The 26,873-nt window shown below is 42.0% G+C and overlaps 1 protein-coding gene across 4 annotated transcripts; it reads left to right on the plus strand.

Moving 5' to 3' along the window:
• Positions 1-2,092: 2,092 nt before the first annotated feature.
• On the plus strand, positions 2,093-26,238 carry PPP1R10 (protein phosphatase 1 regulatory subunit 10). Of its 4 annotated transcripts, none has more exons than XM_060759355.2 (19): positions 2,093-2,496; positions 13,536-13,653; positions 14,275-14,361; positions 15,180-15,315; positions 15,485-15,536; positions 15,667-15,744; positions 16,529-16,699; positions 16,944-17,049; positions 17,556-17,665; positions 18,090-18,190; positions 18,307-18,454; positions 18,732-18,890; positions 19,666-19,912; positions 20,886-20,961; positions 21,362-21,559; positions 22,445-22,559; positions 22,816-22,923; positions 23,046-23,591; positions 25,105-26,238. In XM_060759355.2, exons 2-19 carry the CDS (start codon positions 13,547-13,549, stop codon positions 25,212-25,214), a joined length of 2,655 nt encoding a protein of 884 aa, XP_060615338.2. In that variant the 5' UTR covers positions 2,093-2,496; positions 13,536-13,546; the 3' UTR covers positions 25,215-26,238. The 4 variants fall into 4 exon arrangements, with proteins under 4 accessions (XP_060615338.2, XP_067319469.1, XP_060615340.2 ...); XM_067463368.1 differs by having other exon boundaries at positions 23,046-23,312; XM_060759357.2 differs by having other exon boundaries at positions 23,049-23,591.
• The last annotated feature ends 635 nt before the right edge of the window (positions 26,239-26,873 follow it).

The raw sequence follows: 26,873 nt of genomic DNA on the forward strand, positions 1-26,873 counted from the left end.
TGCGTACTCAACAGCAGAGTAGCATAGTGCAATAATAATAATAATAATAATAATAATAACAACACTTTATTTGTACCCCGCTACCATCTCTCCATGGGACTCGGTGCAGCTTACATGAGGCCAAGCCCAAACACAACAATACAAGCAATAACAACACAGTACAAGCAATTAAAAACAACATAGACAATAAGATACACAGATTATCAAAAAAACAACACATAATTAAAAACAGTGGGAAGGGCAAATGTAGAGTTAAAATTGGAAATAATGCTGGGACATGAACGGAAGGTGATACTGGTGTTTGTGGAAGGGCATACGAACAGACTTAGAGAAAGGTAAAGTGCTTTGGAGGACAAAGTGCTATGGGGTCATTATTCCGGGAAGGCACACTGGAACAGCCACATCTTCAAGCTCCTCCTGAAGACTGCCAAGTTTGGAGCCTGTCTAATGTCTTTAGGGAGTGAGTTCCAGAGTTGAGGGGCCACTACCGAAAAGGCCCTCTTGTCCCCACCAATCGCGCCTGCGAAGCTGGCAGGATCGAGAGCAGGGCCTCTCCGGATGATCGAAGTAATCGCGTAGGTTCGTTTATAGAGATGCGATCATGCAGGTAGGCAGGTCCCAAACCGTTCAGGGCTTTATAGGTAAGCACTTGCACCTTGAATTGGGTCCGGTAGATGAATGGCAGCCAGTGGAGCTCCTTGAACAGGAGGGTTGACCGCTCCCTGTATGGAGCCCCGGTTAACAATCTGGCTACCGCCCGTTGGATCATCTGAAATTTCTGGGCCGTTTTCAAGGGCAGCCCCACGTAGAGTGCATTGCAGTAGTCCAGTCTAGAGGTGACTAAGGCATGGCCCACCCTGGCCAGATCCGCCTTCCCGCAAGGGCAGATGTCTTCACTGTGTCTGGTTGTGATCCCCAGGTTGTGACAGTCAGCTTTCGTATTCCAGCCATGAAAGCCATCGAAAGCAGAAAAGCTTACTCAGTTTTTGTGGGTTTTTTCGGGCTATATGGCCATGTTCTAGAGGCATTTCTCCTGACGTTTCGCCTGCATCTATGGCAAGCATCCTCAGAGGTGAGGTCTGCTGAAAACTGGGGAAAAAGGGGTTCCCAAAAGCTTAATTTATTTAAATACATAGTATCCCTTTTTTTGAGTGGGAGGCTTGCGCATGCGCACGGCGCTCCTCGAAACCCAACTGCGCCACCAGTTTCTCGAGCCAAGAGCCGCTTTTACTGCGCATGAGCGCAATTATGCCCATTGTGCTGAATTTCTCAATCCCGTCCCTTCCCCCCTTCCCGGGCTCCGCGCATGCTCAGTTCGAGGCGTCTTTGTGCCCTCTCATGCTAGGGCGGTGGCTGCGCGCGTGCACGTACTCCGCCAACGTCCTTCTTTTCCGGCCACCACGGGGTAAGCGCGTGTGCGCATGCGCGGGAGGAGAGACTGCTAACTGCGTCACAACCTTTTTCACCGTTAAAATTAATATTGGTGGGTACCGTTGGATAGGATTTCAAAAGACGATTCAGCCGGTGCGGTTCGATATAAATTTTGAGACGGATTTCGACGATGGGGGCGATGACGTAAGAGGTGGGCGGGGCCTCGAGGCTTTGTTCTCGAGCCGCAGCGCGCGAGGGGAGGCGGGGCGACTCGGAGGAGGGAGGGGCCGGGTATAAAAGGCGGTGCGCGCGCACCCACCGGCCATTCTGGGGTCTGTGTAAAGGTGAGTACGGTGCCTCTGCGAGCGTTGTGGTGGGGAGCGGTTTGGGAGGGGACAAAAGGCGAGTCGCATGGGATTCATACTATTTTTGGGACCCCTTTCCCAGGGTATGTCAGTATTGACATTTCTTAATTCCCACGTCATAATTATTTTCGACGAATTGCTCTTTTCAGAGCTTAAAAATAACAGGAACCACTAAAAAGCGGTTAAAATTTGAATTCAGAATCCCCCCCTCTTTTAAAAATGGAAATCCTGTGATTTGTGTCAACAATTTAAAAACCAATTCGATGTCTGGTCAGTCTTGTTGCGTAAGATGTTATGGCTCAAGATTTATTATTTATATAATTCCTTGGGTTTTGTTTTTGTTGACATAACCCAAAATACTTAACCGTGCTTTGTCTTTTCTTTCCCTTCCCAGGTTTGCTTTGATCTCGAGACATTGTTCAACGTGCGCCGCGAAACAAAGAAAAAACCCCCACAGTTGAGCCTCTGAGACGACACACAAAGCCAGCTCTTGTTTCCGATCGTCTGTATTGCGACCCGGCGAAGAACAACTGCCACTCAAAAAAACATAAAAAAATAATCAAATTTATATTTAGGAACAACTTTCCCTGATTTTTTTTTAACCATGCAACTTTTTGTGACTCGTTGACCATCAAAAAGTTGCAACCTTTTTTAAAAACCGAAAATGAGCTATACCAAATTTACTTTTTTTCTTTAAAAAAACACAGCTTAATCCAAAACTAAACCTTGAGGTGCTGCCGAAGAGAAAATTAATTGGATAGTAAGTGTCGCATTTTCAACCAACTGACCAAAAACAGTCGTCCGTGTCGAAGTGAGCTAATGGCACGAAGAAAAGACCAATATATATATATATATATGAAGGGGAAGTGGGTTTTATTTGAGGCGTTAACCCTTAAGACGCAGGCATTTTGTGCCACCAAAATGCATATTTATAAGGAGTGTGATGGTCTCAGAAAATCCATCTGACTCCAGGATTGTCAAGGGTTAATGAGCTCCCACATAACAGATGGTGGTGACTGAGCCATAAAGTGCTGCTTCTTTGTGTGGGAGACGTGGAAAGCGAGCTAAATAAGCAATCTGTACATAAAGATTGCAGGGTAAGAATGGAAGGAAGGGACAAAAAAAGCCATAACTGGGTAGTGGCCAGCGATGAGTCAATTTAATTGGATGAATTGTCATAAGTCTGGTATTTTAAAATTTGTTTAAAAGGGTTGTGTTTCTTTTAAAAAATGACGCTTATATAATGTATGTAGAGGTATGTAATACTGGAAAAAAATAACGCAATCTACAAATAAAGATTGCAAAATGGCTTTGGGAAATCATTTAAAAATTAATCCAGTATGTATTTTTTTTAAAAAAAACCTTGTTAATGGGAAGCAGGGATATATAGGGCTCAAAATGAGGTCTAGTGTGCTTATAATGTTGTATCCATCTATATTCCCCCACCCCACTGCAATATGGCGTTTTTCTCTCTCTTTTGTCCCTGACTAGTGGCATTGTACCTTTCCTTTACAGGATGTTTGCCTTTCTATTTTATCCTACCTCCCCCATGTGCGGAGGGAGAAAAAAAAAGGGGGGGGGGGCTCATTGTATTAACCCTGCAATGATAAATAATGAGGTTTGAATGTGGCACTCGCTTGAACATAACTTGCCACCCAAATTGTTAAATAGGTTCTAGTTTATAGAACTGACATAAAATGATTCAGGTGGTGTATGTGATGGCGGTTGTATGGCTGTAGTTTCTTCCTAATAGATTCTGAAGCCTCTGCTTTTATTTTTTCCCCCCTAATCGTCTGCTCCTAAAATGGCGTTGCTGCCTCTCTTCTTCCTTCTCTACAAGAGCCCACAAGGCTTTCTGGGCAGGGAGCTGATGCAAGCAGCTTGCAACAAACTCCTCCCCCTCAATAGCTTGTGCTTGCCGCCAAGCGGGCAGTCATGGAAAGGAGGGGAAAGGAGCGGTGGTGCGGGAAGGGGGGGGGAAGTGACTTACCCTTCCGCCTTGCAACCTTTTCCACAAGGATCTAACCAAATTCCACTCCCGTTTCCTCTATAGGAAATCTAGGTTACAGCTTGAGCAGTGCAAAGTATGATCATAAATCCACCGAGTTTCTTTTTTTAGGTTCCAACATAACACAAGAGCTTCGGATTTCAGTGCTTGCTCCATGTTTGCTGTGTCTTTGTTAAGACAAATCTGTTAACTGACTGTTACTATCAGAAAGGCAACTGTTTTGTATCCTCTTCTCTCCCCGCCCCCTGCCCTGTTTTCATCTTCTGGGTCTCTGAAGGGATGGAGCAGGGAAGCATGTTTCTTAATTTCTTAATCCGATCTGATGGTTGACATGAAATGCTACCACTGGACCCCAGATATTTAGCCAGTGTCAGTGACATTTGCTAAACCTAATAAGGTTCTGCATGGGGGATCTGGGCATTTTCTCTGTCCAAATGTACACCAAAGGGGCAATGGGGTTGGGTGGCGGGAGTCTTGTATTAATTTGCCACATTCCACCGTTCCTGTACAATGTACTAGGAAAGAAGTGATCATTAGGAAAAAGGGAATCCAGCACTTGTATTACTTCATCAAAGGGAGGGGAACAGCCACAATTCCACCTGGTAAGCAAAATCTTTCTGGTATTAATTACATCTCACAACCTTCATTTCTGTTCCAGACCACTTTTGTTCATTTTTAAAAATTATTAATTTTTTTTTGCTGCTGTTCTCTTCCATTGTCAACACCCTAAACTGACACCTACTGATGCATGCAGGCTGTTAAGGGTCTTGGTATGTTTGCCAATCTGTTGAGGACACTAGTGTTTTCCAAGTTGGTTAATTCCTTTAAACAGGATTCTGACTCCTTGAATGGTTCTGCATGAACATCAACTAGCATTTCGGTGATGCTGCCCTTGAGACTTCTGCATTAAGAGCTGACGCTGTGAAGGGAATATTCCACAAAGTTAAACGTTTATTATCTCCAGTGGTAGCATTTCATATTGTAAATCCCAAACCCACAACCTGATGACACTGTTCTGGCTTTTTTACCAATTGAATGCACCTGCCATTTCCCACAAGAACATTGCAGGGTGCTGTAGTCAGAACAATGTGTCTGTATTTGGGGTTGAATAGAATGAGAATGTAAACTTGCAAATGTCCATTTAATCCTACACTTGGATGACTTCCTGTTCAGGCCATGCACCTGTTGTAGTAAGATTTGCCTCTCAATAGCAAGACACCGATAAAGTGGATGTTTTTTTTTAATACAACAGTCGCAGGATACCCGGGAATATTTATGCAGCAAAAATTGGGAACTGCCAAAATGGCATTTAAAATAAATATCTATTAGGATAGACACTTGCAGTTCCATGAATGCACACCAATAATTTATATGTGACGTCTATTATAAAATGCTCAGAAACCCAACAGCTAAGATCTTGTATTTTAGAGTATTCATTTTTGCGATAGCATGCAACTGCCTAGCTAATAAGTTACCCCAGCACTAAAGCAGGCAAAACCAGCTAATCCTAAGATTCCCTTTAAGACCATTGTTCAAAAGATTCCTTTTAAGGAAAAACAAGAGTGTTAGGAATGTTGGTTTGCATAGGATTCCAAAACAATTCTGGAAGCCTTACAAGAACTACTGCCTAGTTCAATCATTTTATGGCTATACTATCACTGTCTCCAGCACTGGTCTCTTTCTTCATGTCTTGACTCCTGCCAGATGTTATAGTTACATTGTTATGTCAGCCAGTAATTTGATGAGGCAGTGAAATGTCACAAGACTAAGCTAGGGCAGCTGGTTGAGGTTGTCTTTGTCTATATGCGCAATGTAAAAACATGCAGCTGGGACCAATCCTCCCCTCTTTCCCTTTAGATCTTCCAACAAGACACTAGAAATTCTCATCCTTTAATAGCTGCTGAAGGAAGTGGGTGGATTCTGCTTTGTCCTAAATTTGACTCACGATAGTTCAATCTGCAGTTTCATCCTTTGCATACTGAACACTTAAGGGGAGAGCTATCCCTGTATTCAAAAATAACTTCTCATCATTCTGTATTGACAAAGAATAGTTTCCTTCCTGAACATACTTAACAGGAAATACAGGTCTAATTTTCATGTAAGTGCAACAAAATTTGGTGCATAACACACCTGAGAAGAGTGGGCTATTTTTTTTATTTAAGAATTTGAGTTCACAGTTGGGTAAAAAAAATTCAAGATGTGGTACAGTACGGGTATTGACCCAAGTGTGAATTTTTCATAGGCCAGAGTGGGTATTTTTAAAAATCCATTTGAAAGTTTTGGATAGTCAGACCAACCTTTAGGAGAAGAGTTTTTTTGGCATGGCTGCATGCTGCTATAAAAATGTGTTGCTATACAGCAGTAGCAGCCTTGATTTTGATAGGAGGTACATAGACATTTGAGGGAGCCGTGTTAAATGCAATAAATTTACAAATGCACCTGTTGGAAGATTGAAACCTAACATGCCTGTTTTCCAGGGTCCTCAATCTTTTTTTTTTAACTTGTTGCTAAACTAACATGAGAACACTCAGCTGGATTCCAATGCTAAGAAACACTGATAAGAGAAACCAGACACATAATACTTAAGAGGTTTTGCTATTAATACTTTTTTTTAAAAGTCTGCTTTTTTAAAAGTCCCTTTTCTTGAAATGCTGTCTTCAAGTGGAAATGCTTATGTGCTACAGTTTAGTTTCTCCATGCTTGCTAGGCTAGAAGTTCTTTAGCACATTGCATTAATGAACTGTTTGCCATAGAAAGTGTAACAACTGTTCCTTGGTAATTCTCCTGGGAAGATGTTTTAAAAACACTTGCTAACATATATTAATAGAATTGTAGGGTATGAAGGTGTGTGTCTTCATTGGATTAAAAACCTGATTCCATTCCCTAAACTGTAAGTACTAAGCAACTCTCCCTGTGGAGTCCAATCCTGAAGAACTCAGGTGAATTGGAGCAATGGGGAAGAGAAAATAATAAGATGGGTAGATAAGTTTAACTTTATGTTACAGTATCACTTTGTTTAACACCTCTCCTCCCCCCCCCCCCCACATAGTTCCTTATCCTGACTTTGACACTGATACAGCTTCCACATTACTTCTGTAAATGTAAACCCAAGCTATGTTAGATTCTTTGCAGTATAAGCAAAGCAATATAGTGAGAGTAAGCTGCTATAGCTAATTGACTTGCATCTCACATCACTAGTTTGACAAAATATGAACAATGCATTCCTCTTGGGAGTGTCCCTTGAGAACAGGTTCCCTGAATTTCAGGTGCTTTGCTTTCAAATAATATGTAGGATTGATAGATAATAATTATAAAATGTATTTGGGGGGGGGGGGCGGGGGGCGGTGAAAGCTTGAATGCTAATTTAGAAGTACCTGGACTAAATCTCTTCTCACTTTTCTGATATACCGTAAGCTGCAGTGTTTGTATTGCAAATTAGATTTTGTTAAACTTCAGTTACAGAGTTGACTAACACACAGTGTTAACAATGTTTTCTTTCTTGTATTTTACGGTGTTTTGTTTTGCAATATAATACGAAAATGGCATGTGTGTTTAATTTTGTTAAGCCCGTATATGATCCATGCAGCCGATATACTTGCATATATCTCCTAATCCTACACCTTGAACGATCTTTGTGAATTGCTTTAATTGAAGAAGCCATAGAATCACACACTAAAATTCTAAAATTTCAGTGTGTGATCAAACACCACGATCCTGCTTCTTCTGGCCAAATAATTTTCCCTTTTGGCAGTTTTAGAGTACAGATGTAGCTAGAATTTAGAGTGACATTTGTACTTAAAGGCCTCAAAAGTAAAGGCAGTGTGAGTGGATTACTCTTATGTGTGCCCTTTGACTGCATCTGTAGAGTTACGTAAGGCAGCAGGTGCAGGGTCGGTTGGCCTGATACTTTTCAAAAGGTTAGCAAGAGTTTCTGATTCCCAGTTGTCTTTTAACAATAGTACATATGAAAAGCATTTGCCCTTCTACTCCAAAATTGCCTTGCTGCAACAAAGGACACTTAGGGTGAAGTGTTTCGTGAAAAAGTGTTTGATTTAGATATCAGTGACAAATATTATTTAGCATATTCTGTGGCTTAGTACTTCATATATGTCTATTTTTGATACAACAATTTGATCAGTTTTGAAAACAGCAGGTTTCAGCTGATCACAGGTGTTATTTTTATTAGGAGAGCCCACAAAACGAATGTCTACACAACTTGATACTTAAGAATTTTAGGAAATGAAAGCATTGTCCTGTGTTGGTTGTAATTGAAAGGCCAATATTTTAAATGATGAGGATTTTCTCAGTTAATTATTGGATGAACAGCAACTAGTGCTCAAAGGTGTGAAGTTGTTTATTGTTGCATATGTTACATGTTGAGTTATTTGGCCCACTTACTGAACTGAACTTGTTCCATGTTCTAATATTAAAAAGGAATTCCTGTGCACTTGCAGTGAAATTATATCAGATAAGGACCATAGTGCAGTTACCTTTCCTGATTGGACTCTTAAGATTAGATTCTTTTCACTTGTAGAATTTCTATCTGTGATGAATTAAAGATGATTTTAGGATGATTTTTTGTGATGTATATCAAATAGCACTTCTCACCTTTGCCAAATAGATGGAATTGCAGTTCAAGATGTATTTTCCAGAATTACAAAGATTAGTATAGAAATTGGAAAGTACAGTTTATGTTTTGAGATCAGTTTACATATTGAATTACAGTACTGCTTCATTATTGTTTGACCAAGTGTGGAAAGATTAGCAAAGCATGTCTGTTACATTTCAAATGAAAGAGCATGGGCACAATACATTAGATAATTTCATTATGAATGTCAAAGCATTGTAAGAAGTATGGGTCTATAGATCTCCTGGACAGTTAAAGCTGTCAAACTTTGGGAGAATACTGCTTCTGATGTGAAGTAGTTGCAACATTGTCTATTATTTTTCTGGAATCTCCAATATTATAAACCACTGAAAATTACTTAAATAAGTATTCGTGCTGTTCAGCATAGCTTTGTGTATCCTATTCCTATACATTTTCACTTGGAATCGGGTCTTGCTGAACTTCCACATAGCTGAATAAAATCCCATATTATCTTTGAACTGGAATATTTGGCAATGTGGACTCAAGATACACAGTTAAAGCAGATATTGTGGGATTTTGTGACATGACATTCTGGGTTAATTTTATACTGTGTACAATTGCAGCTTTAATGGGGAAAACATAACTGCTTGTGCAATGAATCCTGTATTGTAAGAACAACTGAGCATTTGTTAATGCTTTGTCTTTAATCATAGTCAATACTTTGAGCAAATCAGGTTACAGTTGGAAATAAAAGCAGTAAATGGCCTGAAATGAAAAGTGGTGGGTTGCCACTAACACTGAAATGTTAGTCTCAATTTGTAATTTACTCTAATTGATTTAAGGGTCTTAAATTGGAATTAGCATTTAGGGTCTCCCAACATATGTTGGCTATGTATTGTGGGGATTGCAGATAAATGCATCGAAAGAGCTTTTTTAAAAATTGGTTATCTTTGAGGCTTGAAATTAAACAGACAATGCCATTTTTAGTAATTTTTATAATGAAGCTATTTTGGAGCATATTAACAATTTGAACTTTATAAGCAATTAAAAAGGTTACTACCAACGGGCTGTCTTTTAAAGCTGTCAGTTTAAAAACAAATATGTGTAACTGTATTCCATATGTCATCAATTGACTACCTTTTTTTCTTCAAAAATCACAGTTCTAAATGTGCGTACTTGGAAGGCTGTTGAAATCCAAGTAAGCATGTATAGAAGTTGGTTATAATAACAAACTTGTTTATTAAAGTGGGTTAATTGATCCACATCTGTTCGGGACCATGCCAAAGTAATTTAGAATTACTATGGTATACAGAAGTTATTCTCAACTTGCATAGTATTGTGTTAAAAACCTAATTTTCTAGTTAGACTTATTTTCTATTTGTTTGGGGAACTTAAATTTTTAGTTTCGGTAGTAATTGTGTCTCTTGTTCATATCTGCTATATCATCAGGGTTTTTAGAGTTCAGTCTCTAGGAAAAATGATTGCACAGTATTTGAAATACAAACACTGCAGCTTTTTGTGCATCTCGGAAAGGTAAAATGAAAAGACATGAAAACTACATAAAGTGGATGCATTGTTAGAAGATGAGAAATGCATCATGAAATACTATTTAAGAATGTGTTGTCTTGAAACTATAATTGGGCAGAAAGAATTCTGAACATTCTTCATAAATTGTAGGCTGTTGTAGCAAAAAGCTGTACAAGCTTGAGGCATCTTCACTAGTGGGTACAGTAGCATAAACTTAATTGAGTCTGGAGGCTGCTTCTGCCATGTGTATGTTACTCATAGAAGCTTATAACATAATACATTGGTTAGTTTTCAGGTCCTGTGTTCTCTTAGAAGCAAAGCTTTATTCTAAAAATCTTGTCAGAAGATAATTACAGGACTTCAAAGTTTGCACATCATTTTTTTGAATTTATCTCAATGCCCAAGTTTAGAATACGGCACCTTCTAAATATACCTAAATTCATAAAGATCTGAAATTTGAATATAACATAAAGCCAAATGTTGTTTATAGAAACTGAAAACATGAGAGTGGGTGTTACCTAGAATCTCTTAAGTCACAAAATACCTCTAGTGCCATTCATCTTCTGAAATACTAACCCATTTTTCTTGATTCATTGTGCAACTCTAGATACATTAGTCCATGTAACAGATGAAATGGGGATGAGGCAAAGTATTCAAGTGCAAGTTTGGAAAATTTAGACTTAAGAATGAGCACAATGATCTATGGTGGCTTTTATTTCAGCAAAGAATCAAGATGCTTCCTTTCATAGATGAGCGTTCTTTAAAGCTTATCTGAACCAAGTAATCCCTTTCCCTTCCTAAGTGTTAGGAGTGTCCTTGGGGTGCCAAGGTTACAGTGTGGGAGGGAATGGGGAGGCAGGGGTAGTTCAATTGGAGCAAAAGTTAACCTTTGTATTTTTTGACTCTTTTCCTGGGAATGTAGTGCTGGACAGTGCCAGATAGACAGCTCTGGAGACTGAAGTCCTCTTCACTGCCAAGGCAGGCTGAGCCCAAACATCATCATTGGAACTCTTCCTCAGCTTTGTATGGTTCCCTTTGATTGTGGAAGGCCTTGTGGGGTGAAAGGGGAGTTCAGTCTCCAAAGCCCACATGGCCATTGGCCTCCACCACAGAGTGAACTCACTAACATGGAGCTTCAGTGGAAATGCTTCAGAACTGGACTGGAACAGGACATCGATCGCTGCAAGCGCCAAGCTGGTAACACCTATTTCCATTCTCGAGATGGCACAGGAGGACCAATCCACTTCTTGGATGCTGCCTTCATAAGAACAATGCCCATTGATTCCTTCCAGCAGTGGACTGCTTTAAAATAACAAAATCAAGAAATTAGAAGAACATGGGACCACACCTGGTTGCAGCCTGGCTCCTTTTAAGGGAAAATGGCTGCTGCACAAAATGTAGTAAACATGGCTGTGAGAATTGCGGGATTTGGATCAAAGGTTCCAAGTACATAATTCCCCCAATACACACTCGGTGTAAGATTACTTACATAGAAGGCACCTCAATTGGCCACCTGTAGTAGATTCCTGCAGTTACCTGAAATGCCTCCAGAATGCAGCCCATGCAATTGATGTATGTGGACTAGATACATGTTGCCACTGGCATTACTCCTTATTGTACACCTAGTGTTACTTCATGAAAGATAAAGCAGGCAGTGTTGTCATCCATGTAGGCACAGGCTTCTTTTAAGGGAATCCATACAGACAACATTATAAGATAATAGCATATTTAACAGATGTGGGTAGTTCTTCCTACATAAAAATGCAAAAACTAAGGTATTTCATTGAGTTATCCATGTAAGTTGTTTTTCATACCAGTAAACAGAAGCTTGCATTCGTGTAAAGACCACTCAGTATTGTCTGGCCCTTAACCAGTAGGAAGGTATCAAAGTTAGATACAGATTACCTTGCAGAACACCCAAAGCACAATTTTTAAATTGTACTTCTGTGGTAGAAAGACAAAAATGTCCACTTACGCTACTGGTACTAGCAGGCCACTGCCAACAAAGAGTTCTGCATTCAGGGCCTAGCAATCAGATGTAAAGGAGCACTTGAATGCCATTTCTTGTAAACATAACTATCAAAAGATAACGAAAGCACCAACTGCTTTTGATTTATTGCAGTGTTTATAGCTGGTGCTTGACCTTCAAAACAACTATGAAACAGTGACACTAGAACAGTTGTGTGTCCTGAATATACACAAAGGAGCAAGCCATGCTTGTAAAGAGACAGCAGTCGTTCCGTCCAGTATATAAATGGCCACAAAGGCAAAGAAACAGCAGTAGGAAGGGAAAGTGCTTAAATTATCCTGTTGGGTAAAAAACGAGTGATTATCAAATTACATTTTTCACCAGCAGTGTGCAAATCTACTGACCTAGCCATTGTCAAATGGTCACCATCCACAGCTTGATAATACATAGAAACTGAGGTTATAAGCTACTTGTGCATAGAATTCATGGATAGTATACTATGGACCTTGTGAGCACATAAATGAGGTTGAACATCAGGTGTGCTTTAGTTGTAACAAAATGAAGCACCTGATTTTCTGCACACCTCTAACATAAACCATTTGTATGTTGTATCTTAAAAGTGGACTATTTTGAGCTGCCTCCATTTGGCACTCAGTCTAGTAAGTAGATACTTTGGAGCCAACAGAATTTGACATGAGCTTTCATACTGAAAAGACCATGTATAATTGAGCTTCAATAATGACAAAGGCTATGGCTTTCTGCTTCCTCACCATCCTGCCAACAAAGCAGTGAACAGCATGAGCTGTTAGCATTAAGGTTTCTGAGGACCCAGTGGGAAAAATGCATCAAAGAGATACACTGTTGATGTTCATTCCTCTTGAGTCTTTTGTGTAGACCCTTCACTCTTCCGTATTTCTGTTAAAGAATATACTGAGTGCAAAATGCAGTGAATAGTGGATTACCAATACCATTTGATTCTTGTAATACTTTGGCTTTGCACCATTCTAGAGAGTGCAGAGACCGTTGCTTACTCCCATCTTGCCAAATTATTTAGTATACTTTAGGGTCAAATGTGTAAGCCTCCTATATACAAAATGAAACTTGTTTTGCTTACTAAAGGCCAGGAAAGGAGATGTGAAGCTACCATCCTATGTATACTTGAGTCTAATTTAGTTTTGGACCTTGGCTGTGGGATAGGCTAGGAAAAAACCAAATTGAGATCAGTGAAACTGACAGTAAGCCTGCACAAACTTGAGCAGTTAAGTTTGTAAAACTCCAGAAAAGCTTCACTCAACATTAGTATAGCTTAGAATGATAGAGGTAAATCTTTGTTTCAGCTTAAGTGTAACAATGTGAATCAAATGTATATGGGCCTGAAGACATGGGAATTTGACTTGCTGTTGACATCCTGAGATCAAAGTTCTGGTGATTGTATTGATACAGAGGCCAGAACCAATTTGCTGTCCCTTTGATTCCCCCTCCTCGCCCCCCACTATTAGTTTCTTAAGCACTGACATCTACAAGTGATGGAGATGCCTCCAACCAGAAGCTTATTTTTCAGCTCGAGGAAATATGATCATACTTTGTTCTTGCTGCGACAACAAGCTGCTGCCAGAGATGTTTGCATACTATTCTGCAATAGAAATTCTCTTCACTTTGGGGAAGAGTTGGGTAGTTGGTAACCTCCTCTCCCCTGTTTTTTAACAGAATCTCCCATCATGGGCTCCAGACCAATAGACCCTAAAGAACTTCTGAAAGGACTGGACTGTTTCCTTGGCAAAGATGGAGAAATCAAAACACACGAAGGGATCACTAAAATTTTCAAGTAGGTTAATAGTATAAAAATGCAATCATTTCAGTGCTTGTCGCTGGAAAGCACTAAAACATTGACGTCTTGAATTAATATTAATATTACAAAAGCCATTCCCATTATATCCTGCCATAGCAATTTGTGATGCCTGTGAGGTTCCAAAAGAGCTTTTTAATATAGTGACTTGCACAAGTTGGTGGTAGAACTCCCATGGTTCTCTAAAATTGGGGATCAAGTTACTTACCAGAAAGATTATCCAGCATTACTTCTAACTTGCTGACATGTATGTATGTGCATGATGTAGCAACCAGTATGCATGGTTTATAATGGTTCATGAGGAAAGCAGTGAAGATTTACTGGGCAAGTGTTAATATTCATTTGGCTTCCCATCACACACAGTAGCTACCTGGATCTTGGTGTATGAATTCAGTTGACAAGGACAAGTTACTGGGTCATCTAAAACCTGACAAAATTTAATTGGTTTCAACGAATTTGCATACAAACTTGTGTAAATTGGTATCTGCTCCTCTGACAGCGATTCACATGCTAATTGACCGCTGCATTATCAATGTTCTGATTGTCTCAGAAGACTCTGCAGTAGAAGTAAAGGTCTTTATTTCTTTTTCCCAATCTTAGCTTAATGAAAGATGCTCAAAAAATGGTCAGTCGCTGCATTTATCTGAACATCTTGTTGCAGACCCGAGCGCAAGATATACTGTCCAAGTAAGCCCTGCTGAATGTTTCTGAGGAATGAAATGGGGAGTGGGGTTCATTCTGCAAGTAGAGAATAGGAGAGAGTAGGCTGGGAGTCTGGTCATTAGATTTACAGAGATCTTTGAATACACAAGCAGTCATTTTATTCTGATTCCAACCATAGTTTTTAGATTGATATTATTGGAGGTGGGAGGGAGGAGGGAGAAAGAGCTAGATTTTGGGAGCAGAAGTAAAGACAGACCTCTGGAACTCTTGAAAGCAGGAATATGAGACGTAACTAATTTGTGTCTTCACCAAAGATGCTACAAGGCAGTTTACATTTTACAAAGTACAAACTAGCAGCATCTGATACTGAATTTAGTTATAACAAAAGAAATGGCGGCCTAGTACAGAGAGAGGGAATGGGAAATTACAAGGAAATAAAGGAAGCAATAATTGAGTGCACACAAGCAATGATATTATTGGGATGGAAAAACAAAGTGGACAGTAAATAAATGGTATCAGTACATGGTGGATCAAATGGAATTCAAAATTATTGATGTAAGATTAAATGATTTAAAGGGTAATGTAAATAGAATGCGAGAAGCTGAAGAAAGATGGAACCGGGTTAAGAATTATATTATGAATAAGTCTAGAGATCAGGCCATAAGAAATAAGATACAGATGTTATATAGTATGTAAATCTAGAAGGATTGTCTCAAAAAAGATCAATATGTAAAAGAAAACAGTCCTTGTGGTGGTGGTGGGAGTTGTAAATGTTGTGTATGCATATCTCTTAAAATTATATATATGATACTGAATTTAGTTATCCGTGTCAACTTCTGCAGATTTATCAAGGTTGGTGGCTACAAGCTTCTCAATACTTGGCTGACTGGCTCCAAAGCATCCAACAATGTGCCCCTTCTCCAGCAGATTCTGCTCACGTTGCAGCATTTGCCTCTTACAGTAGATCATCTGAAACAAGTAAGTCAATGAAACAGCACTGGATACTACTCCTTTGGTTAATTTCCTGTAGTATTGGTCTTGTTATTTTTCTGCAAAGTTCATTGATCAGTGACACTGTAATAATAAAAACCTGCCTTGGTGGTGTTCCATGTCATAAATGGTGGTATTTGTCTCTCATCTCTTTCAGAACAATACTGCCAAGCTGGTGAAGCAGCTCAGCAAGTCAAGTGAAGATGAAGGTATTAACTTGGCTTTTGGTTATATGTAGGATTTAGGAATGCTCCACAGAGCATTGGGAGTGGTTTTCTATGGGAGTGGTTTTTATGATTTTATGTCAGCTTATTGAATGGTTATCTCATTTTTTTCCAGAGCTTCGCAGACTGGCCTCTGTACTTGTCAGTGATTGGATGGGTGTAATCCGCTCCCAGAGTAGCTCACAACCAACAGGTGAGTAGTTTTTGCTGTAAAGATACTTAAGTTGCAGTAGATTTGCAATTGAAAACTAGGCTGCGACCGTCTTCATTAGAGAGCATATAGCTCAATAGTCATTTGTTATTTTTGGCCATATTGGTTGAAAAAAATCTGTAAATAGAAGCACAGAAAGGTAACTTTGATAAGCACAGGCCAAGATCCAGCATGGTGTAGAGATTTGAGTATTCGATCAGGGTTCAAAAAGATCCAGGTTTGAATCCTACTCAAGCAATCCTGAGGAAATTTTGCAACCCCGCCCCCAAGAAAAAAACTTTGATAGGATTGTCGTAAGTCAAATTATTTGAAGCCACGGCAAAAAAAATCGTAACTCAAGGCAGAAACAAAATAGAAAGACATATTATTTATACCTCCCTTACATAATAACGAAGTAAGCTTTGTGGTCTCTGAAATGCGCACATATGGGTTCGGCACTCTCTAGATGTTGGAAATGGAACACTTTGGTTGTAACCCTGCCCACTCTCCCCTTGTAGTATATAATAGAAAGATCCATTATTTATAACACCCTTACATAATAACAAAGTATTTTTCTCTCATTGAATTAGAAGAGAAATGCATATTTTTTATTTTTTATTCGTGGTCTCTCAGAATCATACAACTGGGTATTCTCTTCACATTCAAATTAGAAGGGTACAAATGTTTGATATGGGCTAGACTAGGCGAGAACTGTTCATCGATCTATAGAGAGCTGACTTCTCTGCTTTCCAAAATGAACCTCTTTTGATGATAATTTTCCTTGCAGAGCGAGACAAGAAGAAGCGCAAGGAGGAGAGTAAAAACAAGAGCCCTGTTCAGGAGAAGCCGCAGGAGCCCAAGTCAGAAGCCAAACCTGAGGAGACACCCGAGAAAAAGAAAGAAAAGCCGAAATCTCTCCGCACCACTGCACCCAGCCATGCCAAGTTCCGTTCCACTGGTAAGCATTGTGCATCTGAATCTAAGTACTTGCTTCTGCTGTAATAAGATTGTGTCTGCAGGTGGGGACAATACAGGATACTTGGGCTGACCTTGGTTTGCTCCAGATGAACTCAATTTGTCTACCACATTTGCAATATAGTTACAACCTGGTTTCCTTTGGGGAGGTATTTGCATGAGAAAAGGTTCAAGATAGTTTTGAAGCAGCAATAGAAAACTGTCCTGATTGTGATGTCAACTTTCAGGTTTAGAAATGGAGACTCCATCACTCCTTCCTGTCAAGAAGAACATGGGTGCTGTAGTCACCTCTGATAAATACAACTTGAAGCCAATACCACTGAAGAGACAAAAGTAAGTTCTTAAGTCCCAATAACGCCTCTAGAGCCGGCCTGCACAACCTTCAAATGTTTTGGACTTCATCTTTTATAATTCCTGACCATTGGACAAGCTGGCCAGGGCTTCTGGGAGTTGGAATCCCAAACACCTGGAGGGCCACAGGTTGAAGAGACCTGCTTTAAAAGCATCTCTTTTTTAGCTATTATCCCTTATGATTTTTTACTTTATTAGATGTGGGAATTGAATATATGAGTGAGATACGTCAACTATTCTTATAAATAAGCATTTTTTCAAAATTACACTGAGCTGGGAGAAGGACAGGAAACATCCTACTCCATATCTGCTGTAAACTGAGATACCGTATATACAGATTACTTTCTCCCCCTGAGTCTATGTTTCTATCAGGTGACTGGTTCACATTTGGAAATGGGAACCTCCATCTATTGAGAAGGATTATTGTTTATGAGACTTAGCTAGCCCTTTCCCTTCCTTTGACTGACAGTTTGCTCATTTCTCTGCAGTACATCAGCTCCTGCTGCTGAGAATCCACCAGCTGAGAAGAAGTACAAACCCCTCAACACCACCCCCAATACTACCAAAGAGATTAAAGTGAAGATCATTCCTCCGCAACGTAAGATCCTCTGTTTCTGTGTCTTATCTTTTGGTCTGCATTCTTCAGAGAGCTTGCTTAGATAGAAAATCTGCTCATGTGTAACTTGCAGGAATGGGAGTGAGGCATCTCGAACTCCAGTGTTCCAACTATCTTATTGCAAGTTGTCCTGTGTTTAATTGGTCTTAATCAGTTTATGAATCTGTCTGTTGTTGTGCACCTTTTAACGCTGTTCAAATTGGGTCTCTGGACCGTAATAAAGTTTTGGTTGAAAGGCAGAGGTAGACATTAAACTTCAGCCTACATTGCACATGCATTCACATTTACTTAGGAGTAGCTGCCACTGAATGCAGTGAAATGTACTTCTCAGTTAGTGGGTTTGTGCTATTAGGAGCCTTTAAATGCAGAATTGTTTCCAACCTTGTTTTCTCAATTTCATCCCCAGCTATGGAAGGTTTGGGTTTCTTGGATGCCCTAAACTCAGCCCCTGTTCCAGGCATCAAAATCAAGAAGAAGAAGAAAGTCCTGTCTCCAACTGCTGCAAAGGTAAGAAAGTTATGCTTTGACCCAAAACCTTTCGCTTAAAGAGGCAAAAGAGATACCAGGGCTGATGCTAACTTCGCAATGTAACTAATTGGTGGGATATGTTTCTTAACCATTAGCCAAGTCCTTTTGAGGGGAAGCCAGTCCCGGAAACCAGTGCTGCCAAGCCATCTTCACCAGAGGTTGCTCCGGCATCTGAAGCGACAGATGTGGAAAGACCTGGCACCCCTGTGCCAGCTGTGGAGGTCCCTGAGCCAATGGAGACAAGTAAGTAACAAGTATGGTCATCACCGGTGTAACAGAAGTCTTGGGTGGAGCTCTTTGCCTAGTATTTTCCCCCTTGTTTGACTTGAACAAGAAGGCTCCTTCTGTTGGAGAAGGGAGACCTTGATCATGTGGTCCATGTTCTCCTGAGTGCAACTGGTATGTTGGACTGCCATGACAACCTGGTGCAGGAGCCTTCTTGCTCAAATACTTACCTCAGAAGAGGCATGCAATTCGTCTTATTTTTATTGAGCGCGTATGGTATGGTATTGTATTGCAGGCTCTTCTGAGGCAGGAGTGGTGGAGGCCAAACCAGCCGAGAGCCCAGTGGATTCTGCACAGCTGACCAAGAAGGGCAAAAAGAAGAAGACCGTGAGCTGGCCTGAGGAAAGCAAGCTGCGAGAGTACTTCTACTTTGAACTGGATGAGACCGAGCGAGGTGAGTCTCCTCTCTGTGGTTCTGTAGTGTTGTGAAATGTTAACAGCCCACAAGGCTGAGTATATTTTTTAAATACAGTATTTGTGCAATTTGGAGTTAGGTAATAATAGTGGGTTTGCAGTGAAAACTACACTGAACATTCCAGTTACAAAAAAATTGGGAAGCTTAGTCATAAGACTAAGCCAATGGGATTTTGACCTGCATAAATAGTTTAGTGTCTAGAGTCCCTCCATGGAGGTGAGAAGACCGGTATACAAAAGTTCTAAATAAATAAATAATAGATCCAGAGAAATTGTGCTACTCCTCTATTCTGCCTTGGTCAGACCACACCTGGAATCACACTGTGTCTAATTCTGGGCACCACAATTGAAGGGAGATGTTGACAAGCTGGAACGTGTCCAGAGGAGGACGACTAAAATGATCAAGGGTCTGGAGAAGCCCTAGAAGGAGCAGCTTAAAAAGCTGGGCATGTTTAGCCTGCAGAAGAGAAGACTGAGAGGAGGCATGATGAGGGCCATGTATAAGGATGTGAGGGGAAGCCATAGGGAGGAGGGAGCAGTCCTGTTTTCTACTGCCCTGAGGACTAGAACGTGGAACAATGGCTTCAAACTACAGGAAAGGAGATTCCACCTGCTTGTTGATCAGACTTTCCTTATTTGGCTGTTTTGGCGCAGCACTATTGTGTGTTTTTTGTAAGCCACCCTGAGTCCCTTTGGGGAGATGGTGGTGAGATATAAATAAAGTTTATTTCTTATTTATTTATTCCATCCCACAGTCAATGTAAACAAGATCAAAGATTTTGGGGAGGCTGCCAAGCGGGAAATGTTGAAGGATCGCCATGCTTTTGAAACCGCCCGTCGGCTGAGTTATGATGCCATGGAAGAGAAGGTCCCTTGGAGCTACCCAAAGCCCATTGACTTGCCTACTCCACTGGTTCAGCCAGGAAGTGGCAGCCAAGAGAAATTCATCCAAGCTGAGCGCGAGAAGGGCATTTTACAGGAACTCTTTCTCTCAAAAGAAAGGTCAGTGAACTGCTCTATATATTGGTGTATTTTGAACATAGGAGATCCTGCTTAGATCCCTGGCATTACTGATGAATGGGTTCTAGATGCTAAGAAACCTCTGTCTAAAGTGTGTGGGTGTGCTAGTATGGAGATCAGAGTTGGACTAAGACTATACCAAACACATTCTGAACAAATGTTGTGAAGAAAGCCCCTTGAGAGGTTTACTTTAGGATTGCCTGAAGTCAATGACTTGAATACCCACAGCAACAAGTGGTCTTAATCCTTTGGTTTTTCAAAATACTTTTGGCTATCCTACCTGGGGCTTCAAGTACTTGGAGTGCAAGACAGACCAAAGACTGAGCCACTGGACTTACTTTTTGCAAGATAATAGCAATGGAGGATCCATATTGAGAATTTTGTAAAATAAGTTTGGTAAGAGGAAATTATATAATTATTCCCAATTCAAGAGGACCTGGAAAATGCTTCTTATACCTCTTCATTACTCCTACTGTATTTCCGTATTGGTTAGGCCACTCGTGTGATCCCTTTCGGCCCAAGAAATTTTTACATGACCCTGGGTGAATAGGTACATAAAATAAGTATAAAAACAGTAATTTACTGATAACAAATAAGCATTTGCAAGGCTGATGTTCTCATTTGTGAAGTACAGCTGAAGCATCTTCTGTGGAGTTCACCATAAATGCTGCACAAACAAATTTATTGCTGCCAAATTTTTGGAACCCCCAAAATTGAGCTAAGCGGGGCCATTTGGAGTTGGGACTCACAGTTTAGGAAGCAGTGGCTTAGACCATGCTTGTCCTCTCTGTATTTCTACAAGGCAGGGGAAGGGTCTTTATTTCAGGTCTATAAGGCTTTTAACTAGTTCGAATGCCAGATCTAGTAATCTTGGTTTAGAGAAGTTAGTCTCTGCCTGTGTTCTCTTTGTCTCTGGATCCAAACCAATTTTCAGTTTCTTCTTTCTCACCCTCAGTGTCCCAGAAAGCCCTCACGAGCCTGACCCAGAGACCTATGAGCCAGTGCCACCAAAGCTTATTCCTCTGGATGAGGTAAGTTTGTCCCAACCCTCCCCTGTTCTGAGCAGAAATGAAGGACTTGGTGGGTGACAACTAGAGGGGGAGTTTAGTCAGGGCATGTTTTGCAGGTCAGAAGTAGGGGAAGAATTCTGTAGAGCAGGACATTTAAAGACAAGGCTCCCAGTTGCCATTAGAAGGGGATTCCATCACCCTGCAGTCCTTGCTTTTTTTCCTCCTCTCTGCGCCTTGATTTCCTTTCTGTATAGTGGAAACAAGCTGGAGAAGGGGAACCTCTTGGGTCACAGCAGAGCAGGCAGCGCTCCCGCATCTGCTCCAAATTCCTTGTTGCTTAGGGTCCTCTGGGTTTGAGCCGCCAGCTCCCCAGCAGCCAGCCCCTCCTGATTCCTTGTGTCTCCTCTGTCACCTCTCTCAGGAATGCGCCATGGATGAGGCCACCTACGAGGAGAGACTCGACCCGGCCACCGCCTCGCAGTCTCCAGACGGAGCTGGGGGCTCCAAGCTGCCCCCGGTCCTGGCTAACCTCATGGGCAGCATGGGGGCGGGCAAAAACCCGCAGGGCCCCAACCCCACCTCCTCCATCAACGTGCAAGAGATTCTCACCTCCATCATGGTAATTAGCGCCGCCACAGCATGCGCCTCCTCATCAGGAGCAGGGACATGAACTGCAGCTGACTTGGGAAGAAAGAAGGACTGGAGGCTCTTTGTGCCACCTCAGTCATCTGCTCTGAAGTATAGATCGGAGTCCTCCATCTCCTTCTTCCATCCTCGGATAAGTAGAAGGTCCAGAATTCTCCTCTTCTGTGCCTCAGTCGCAGGGGGAAAAAGAGGACAATTCTTACATTGCACACAGGGCCCTTCCATATGATCCAGAATATCAAGGCAGAAAAATCCCACAATATCTGCCTTGAACTGGGTTATCTGAGTCCACACTGCCATATAACCCAGTTCAAAGCAGATAATGTAGGATTTTATTCAGCTGTGGGAAAGGAGTACTAGAAGGAGGTTGACTTTCATTTGGGAGAGATAAAGTGGGATAATAATAATAATAGTAATTATTAATAATAATAGAAATAGAAATAATAAACTTTTATTTGTATTCCACCCTATCTCCTCAGAGTGGATTCCAACATACAATGGCAAATATTCAGTGCCTCCGTAAAGCAAACAAGTACCAACATTATAACCCCAGAAAAGCCCCACATATTAAAACGTTGGAACCTAACATCAATAAATTAAACCAAGCATAATCAAACAAGAATTATACAATGATGTAAAATAGTAATAATAATGATGGTGATGATAATTGATGGGATTCTGTTAAAAACCCACATTTTAGTCTTGCCCAGGATTTCATGCATTGATGCTCCTCAAACTGAACATCCCACTTGTCCTAGCTAAGCAGTTTGTGTACAGAAGACAGCATAGCGTATAGGGAGAGGGCAGGCCGAGGTGCAAGCATTTCCTAATCCCTTGGCTTCTCTTCTGTCTTATGCAGGGTGGTGCAAACAACGCTAAAACAGAGGACTTGATGAAACAACCAGATTATTCAGACAAGATCAAGCACCTGCTGGGCAACTTGCAGGGCCAGCCTGTTCCAGGTCCTTCAGGAGGTAAGAAATGGCCAAATCTGAGTGATCTTAAATTGGGGAAGATCCACTTAATTTGGAAATAATCTTAATTTGTGTGTGTGTGTGTGTGTGTCTGTCAGGAGCGACTTGAGAAACTGCAAGTCGCTTCTGGTGTGAAAGAATTGGCCGTCTGCAAGGACATTGCCCAGGGAACGCCCTGCCTGCAAGGAGAGGCGTATAACAAATGTTGATGATTTGGTTCAAAATCACTTCAGCAATGTTTTTGCTTTCATTGCAGTTCCACACGGGCTGCTTGGAACGGGACCTGGTCCAGTGCCCAATGGTTTTCCACCAGGGCCCAAAAATATGCCGCATTTCCCTCCTGGAGGGCCAGGGCCCATGCCTGGTAAGTGGAGACGAGTTGTTAAAAAGGAAATGCTATCATGTAGGCATTGTACCTGATTCAGCGTGAACCCGAGGCGCTGTGCCATGGCCATGCTCATCATCCTTTCCCTCCTTTGTCTCCAGCAGGACCCCATGGAGGCCCAGGTGGCCCTAATATGCACCCAGGGCCAGGAGTGCCCAGTGGGCCTCGGATGATGGGCCCACCTCCTCCCCAGTGTAACGATGGATACTGGGACCCTCCAGATGGTGGGATGCGCGGCGGGCCCCATGGAGGCATGAGAGGTGGCAGCCCAGGACCTGGCCCTTTCCACCGGGGGCGTGGCGGCCGAGGAGGAGAGCCCCCCTTCCGTGGACGAGGTGGCGGCGGACGGAGTGGCGGCCCCCACAATGGTAGGGGCGGCCCTCCCAACAGCGGCATGGGAGGTGGCCACGGAGGGGGACACGGCGGTGGTGGCCACGGAGGTCACGGAGGAGGGGGCCACCCTGGGGACCACGGCAGGGGACACCCAGGCGGCCACCCCGGGGACCACGGCAGGGGACATCCAGGCGGCCATCCCGGGGACCACGGCAGGGGATATCCAGGGGACCACGGCAGGGGACATCCCGGGGACCATGGCAGAGGTCACCCAGGGGACCACGGCTGGGGGCACGGAGGCGGCCACGGTGGAGGTAAATACTGGAAGAAGTACTCATTGATTTGCCTCGTGGGATGGGAATGGGGAGTGGGTTGCATGGGGCTGGTTCTACATCCAGCCTTTAATCAGAAAGTGTTGGGCGAGTTATTAACAAAAGACCCTCCTCATAAATGCACAGCGGAGTAATTTGTCAGTAGGCCTACTAACACACTGAAGCCCTTCCACAAAGACCTCTCACAGACTGAGGGCTACTAAGCTATATCACATCTGCAGCTTTTGCTCAGTTACTGCATCCATTTAACCCTTTCAGTGCCTGCCCCACGTTTTTGTAATTAAAAATACCTAGTTAATATCTAATATTTCTGACAGAAAACAAGTATTATTATTACCAAAAAGATTGGTAAACATTTGAGATGCTTCTTCTGAGTGCTCTTTTGAATGCTTAAAAACATTTAAAACAATATTCAGCTGTAGCAAGGGTGTCCTGGGCTTTTGGAAAGGAAAGAAGTCCTGATCCTCTCTGTAAAGTTAACGGCATCATCGTAAGGTAAAAATAATAGGTTTCAGGCACTTGAAGACACTGCTGTGCAACTCACTTTTGGTTATGTAATTTAGTGGGTTGCTGTGAGTTTTCTGGGCTGTATGGCCATATTCCAGAAGCATTCTCTCCTGACGTTTTGCCCACATCTGTGGCAGGCATCTTTAGAGGTTGTGAGGTCTGTTGGAAACTAGGCAAGCAGGGTCTATATATCTGTGGAATGTCCAAGGTGGCAGAAAGAACTCTTGTCTGTTTGAGGCAAATGTGAATGTTGCAATTGGTCACATTGATTAGCATTTAATGGCCTTGCAGCTTCAAAGCCTGGCTGATTGCTGCCTGGGGGGATCCTTTGTTTGGAGATGTTAGCTGGCCCTTATTGAGTCTTGTCTGGAATTTCCATGTGTTTTTTTTTTTAGTTTTTTTTTTTTAGTATTGCTCTTTATTTACTGCCCTGATTTTAGAATTTTGAAATACTGGTAGCCAGATTTTGTTCATTTTCATAGCTTCCTCCTTTATGTTGAAATTGTTCACATGCTTGCGGATTTCAATGGCTTCTACAAAGAGCAATACTAACAAAACAGGATTCCAGACAAGAATCAATCCAAACAAAGGACCCCCAGGCAGTAATTAGCCAGGCTTTGAAGCTGCAAGGCCATTAAATGCTAATCAGTGTGACCAATTACAACATTCACCCCTTTCTCATACAGAAAAGAGTTCTTTCTCCCACCCTGGACATTCCACAGATATATAAACCTCACATGCCTAGTTTCTAACAGAACCCCCCAAACTCTGAGGATGCCTGCCATATATGTGGGCAAAACGTCAGGAGAGAATGCTTCTGGAACATGGCCATACAGCATGGAAAACTCACAGCAACCCAGTGATTCCGGACATGAAAGCCTTCGACCACACATATGTAATTTAGATTCAAGGAAGTACGGTATATGGTATTTGGGGGCTTCTTGCTGCCCCAACTGACGGCCCTGTTCTCTTCTCTTGTGCTTCTCAGACAGGTCAAAGCGTCCTGTGTGTCGACATTTCACGATGAAAGGCAGCTGCCGGTACGAACACAACTGTGCCTTCTACCACCCGGGTGTGAACGGCCCACCTTTGCCCTAGTCTTTTGGGCCCGGCCCCCTCTCTCTGCGCCAGTCTCCTCTAACTGTGGTCTCAACGCACATTCCCATGCCATGGACTGGGGGGCTTGAGCCCCAACCTTCAGACTCGTGCTGCATCTACTCTTTTAATGGCTTCTGTGAGGCCCTTGAAATGCTTCGGGAAAGGGGAGGCCACGGCTCCTTCCTGGTGCATTTGCTGCTATTTGATGAACTGCCACGTACTCAAACAGAAAAAGAAGCAACCACTTTCTTCCAGAGGCAGGGCGATGGGTTCCCCAGTAACTTGAAAGCACAAGAGACATGTGGAGGGCTCTGCAAACAATCAATTTGTATCATTATCCTTGTGAAGCCAGCAAAGGAAGAGAGAACACCCCAGCTCATCCCATGCTCTGGGCTGTATTCTGCATGTTCTTAGGAACCAAACATGCACTGAAGACTTCTGCTTTGGTTTGGAAGAACATCTGGCATCAGCAGGAACATACAGACCCCTCTTAGGAACATTGGGGCAAGGCAGAAGTGAAACAACAGCCTGTGTGCGCATTTTCCTGTGGAATCGGAATTGACTGTTCCTATTTGGAGGCCTTTCTGAAGCGAACGGAGAATTCCAGCAGCTGCCACTTGCACAGTCCTTGACTCACAATGTCCCATCATCCCCTGTGTGTATAAAATACCCCCCTGCAGTGTTCCCACTGACCGCAGAGATGTGCTTTCCCTTGGTGCTAAATCCTATCATTGGGGGAAACCTACAACTTGTTTTCTGTGAAAACTGAACCTTGACTCAAATGATTTAGGGGGTAAAACTTCTTTTTTTTTGTTCTCCTTATTACGTTTGTCGGTTGTGGCTTTTTAAAAACTTGTCTCACGAGATGTGGACTCCGTAACACCATTCATTTGTCTCCCCCTCCTCTTCTTGCAGTGGGTGCAGCACTTCTCTCCCAAGGAAAAGAAAATGTCTCCCTCTATGTTTTGTATATTTTGTACATTAGTAATAAACATGGTGGAAAACAGTGGATTATCTAATTTAACCCATCAGAGTCAAGGCTGTTTGTTGACCATGAAAAGTAATTGCATTGTGTAAGGGGGTTGTAGTAAGGAAGGCTTACAGACCATGCAGGAGTCCCTGAATAATAACTACAGTAATGGGTTGTTGTAGGTTTTTTCGGGCTATATGGCCATGTTCTAGAGGCATTCTCTCCTGACGTTTCGCCTGCATCTATGGCAAGCATCCTCAGAGGTAGTAAGGTCAGAGGATGCTTGCCATAGATGCAGGCGAAACGTCAGGAGAGAATGCCTCTAGAACATGGCCATATAGCCCGAAAAAACCTACAACAACCCAGTGATTCCGGCCATGAAAGCAATACAACTACAATAATGAATAACTACATGCGATGGAGTAAGGAATACTTAGAAATTTCCTACCCAAGGCTGATGCCAATATGGTGAGAATGAGAAGGTTCAAATGTGTTTCTTTGGTCTTGGATGAGTTTTCTGATTATGAATTACATTATGAATGCTTATATTGTAGCCCTCGTAACTGAATAGCCAGGGATTTCATTACTTCATGTAAACATCTCCTTAACAAAAGTGGAAGTGCCAGCGTTTTTCCCCTGTATAAAAACATGTTCCTTCCAAGCTGATTGCCACTTTACAGCAACCAGAA

Source organism: Anolis sagrei, chromosome 2 (assembly GCF_037176765.1).
Source record: "Anolis sagrei isolate rAnoSag1 chromosome 2, rAnoSag1.mat, whole genome shotgun sequence".
In the NCBI taxonomy this organism is placed as follows: domain Eukaryota; kingdom Metazoa; phylum Chordata; class Lepidosauria; order Squamata; family Dactyloidae; genus Anolis; species Anolis sagrei.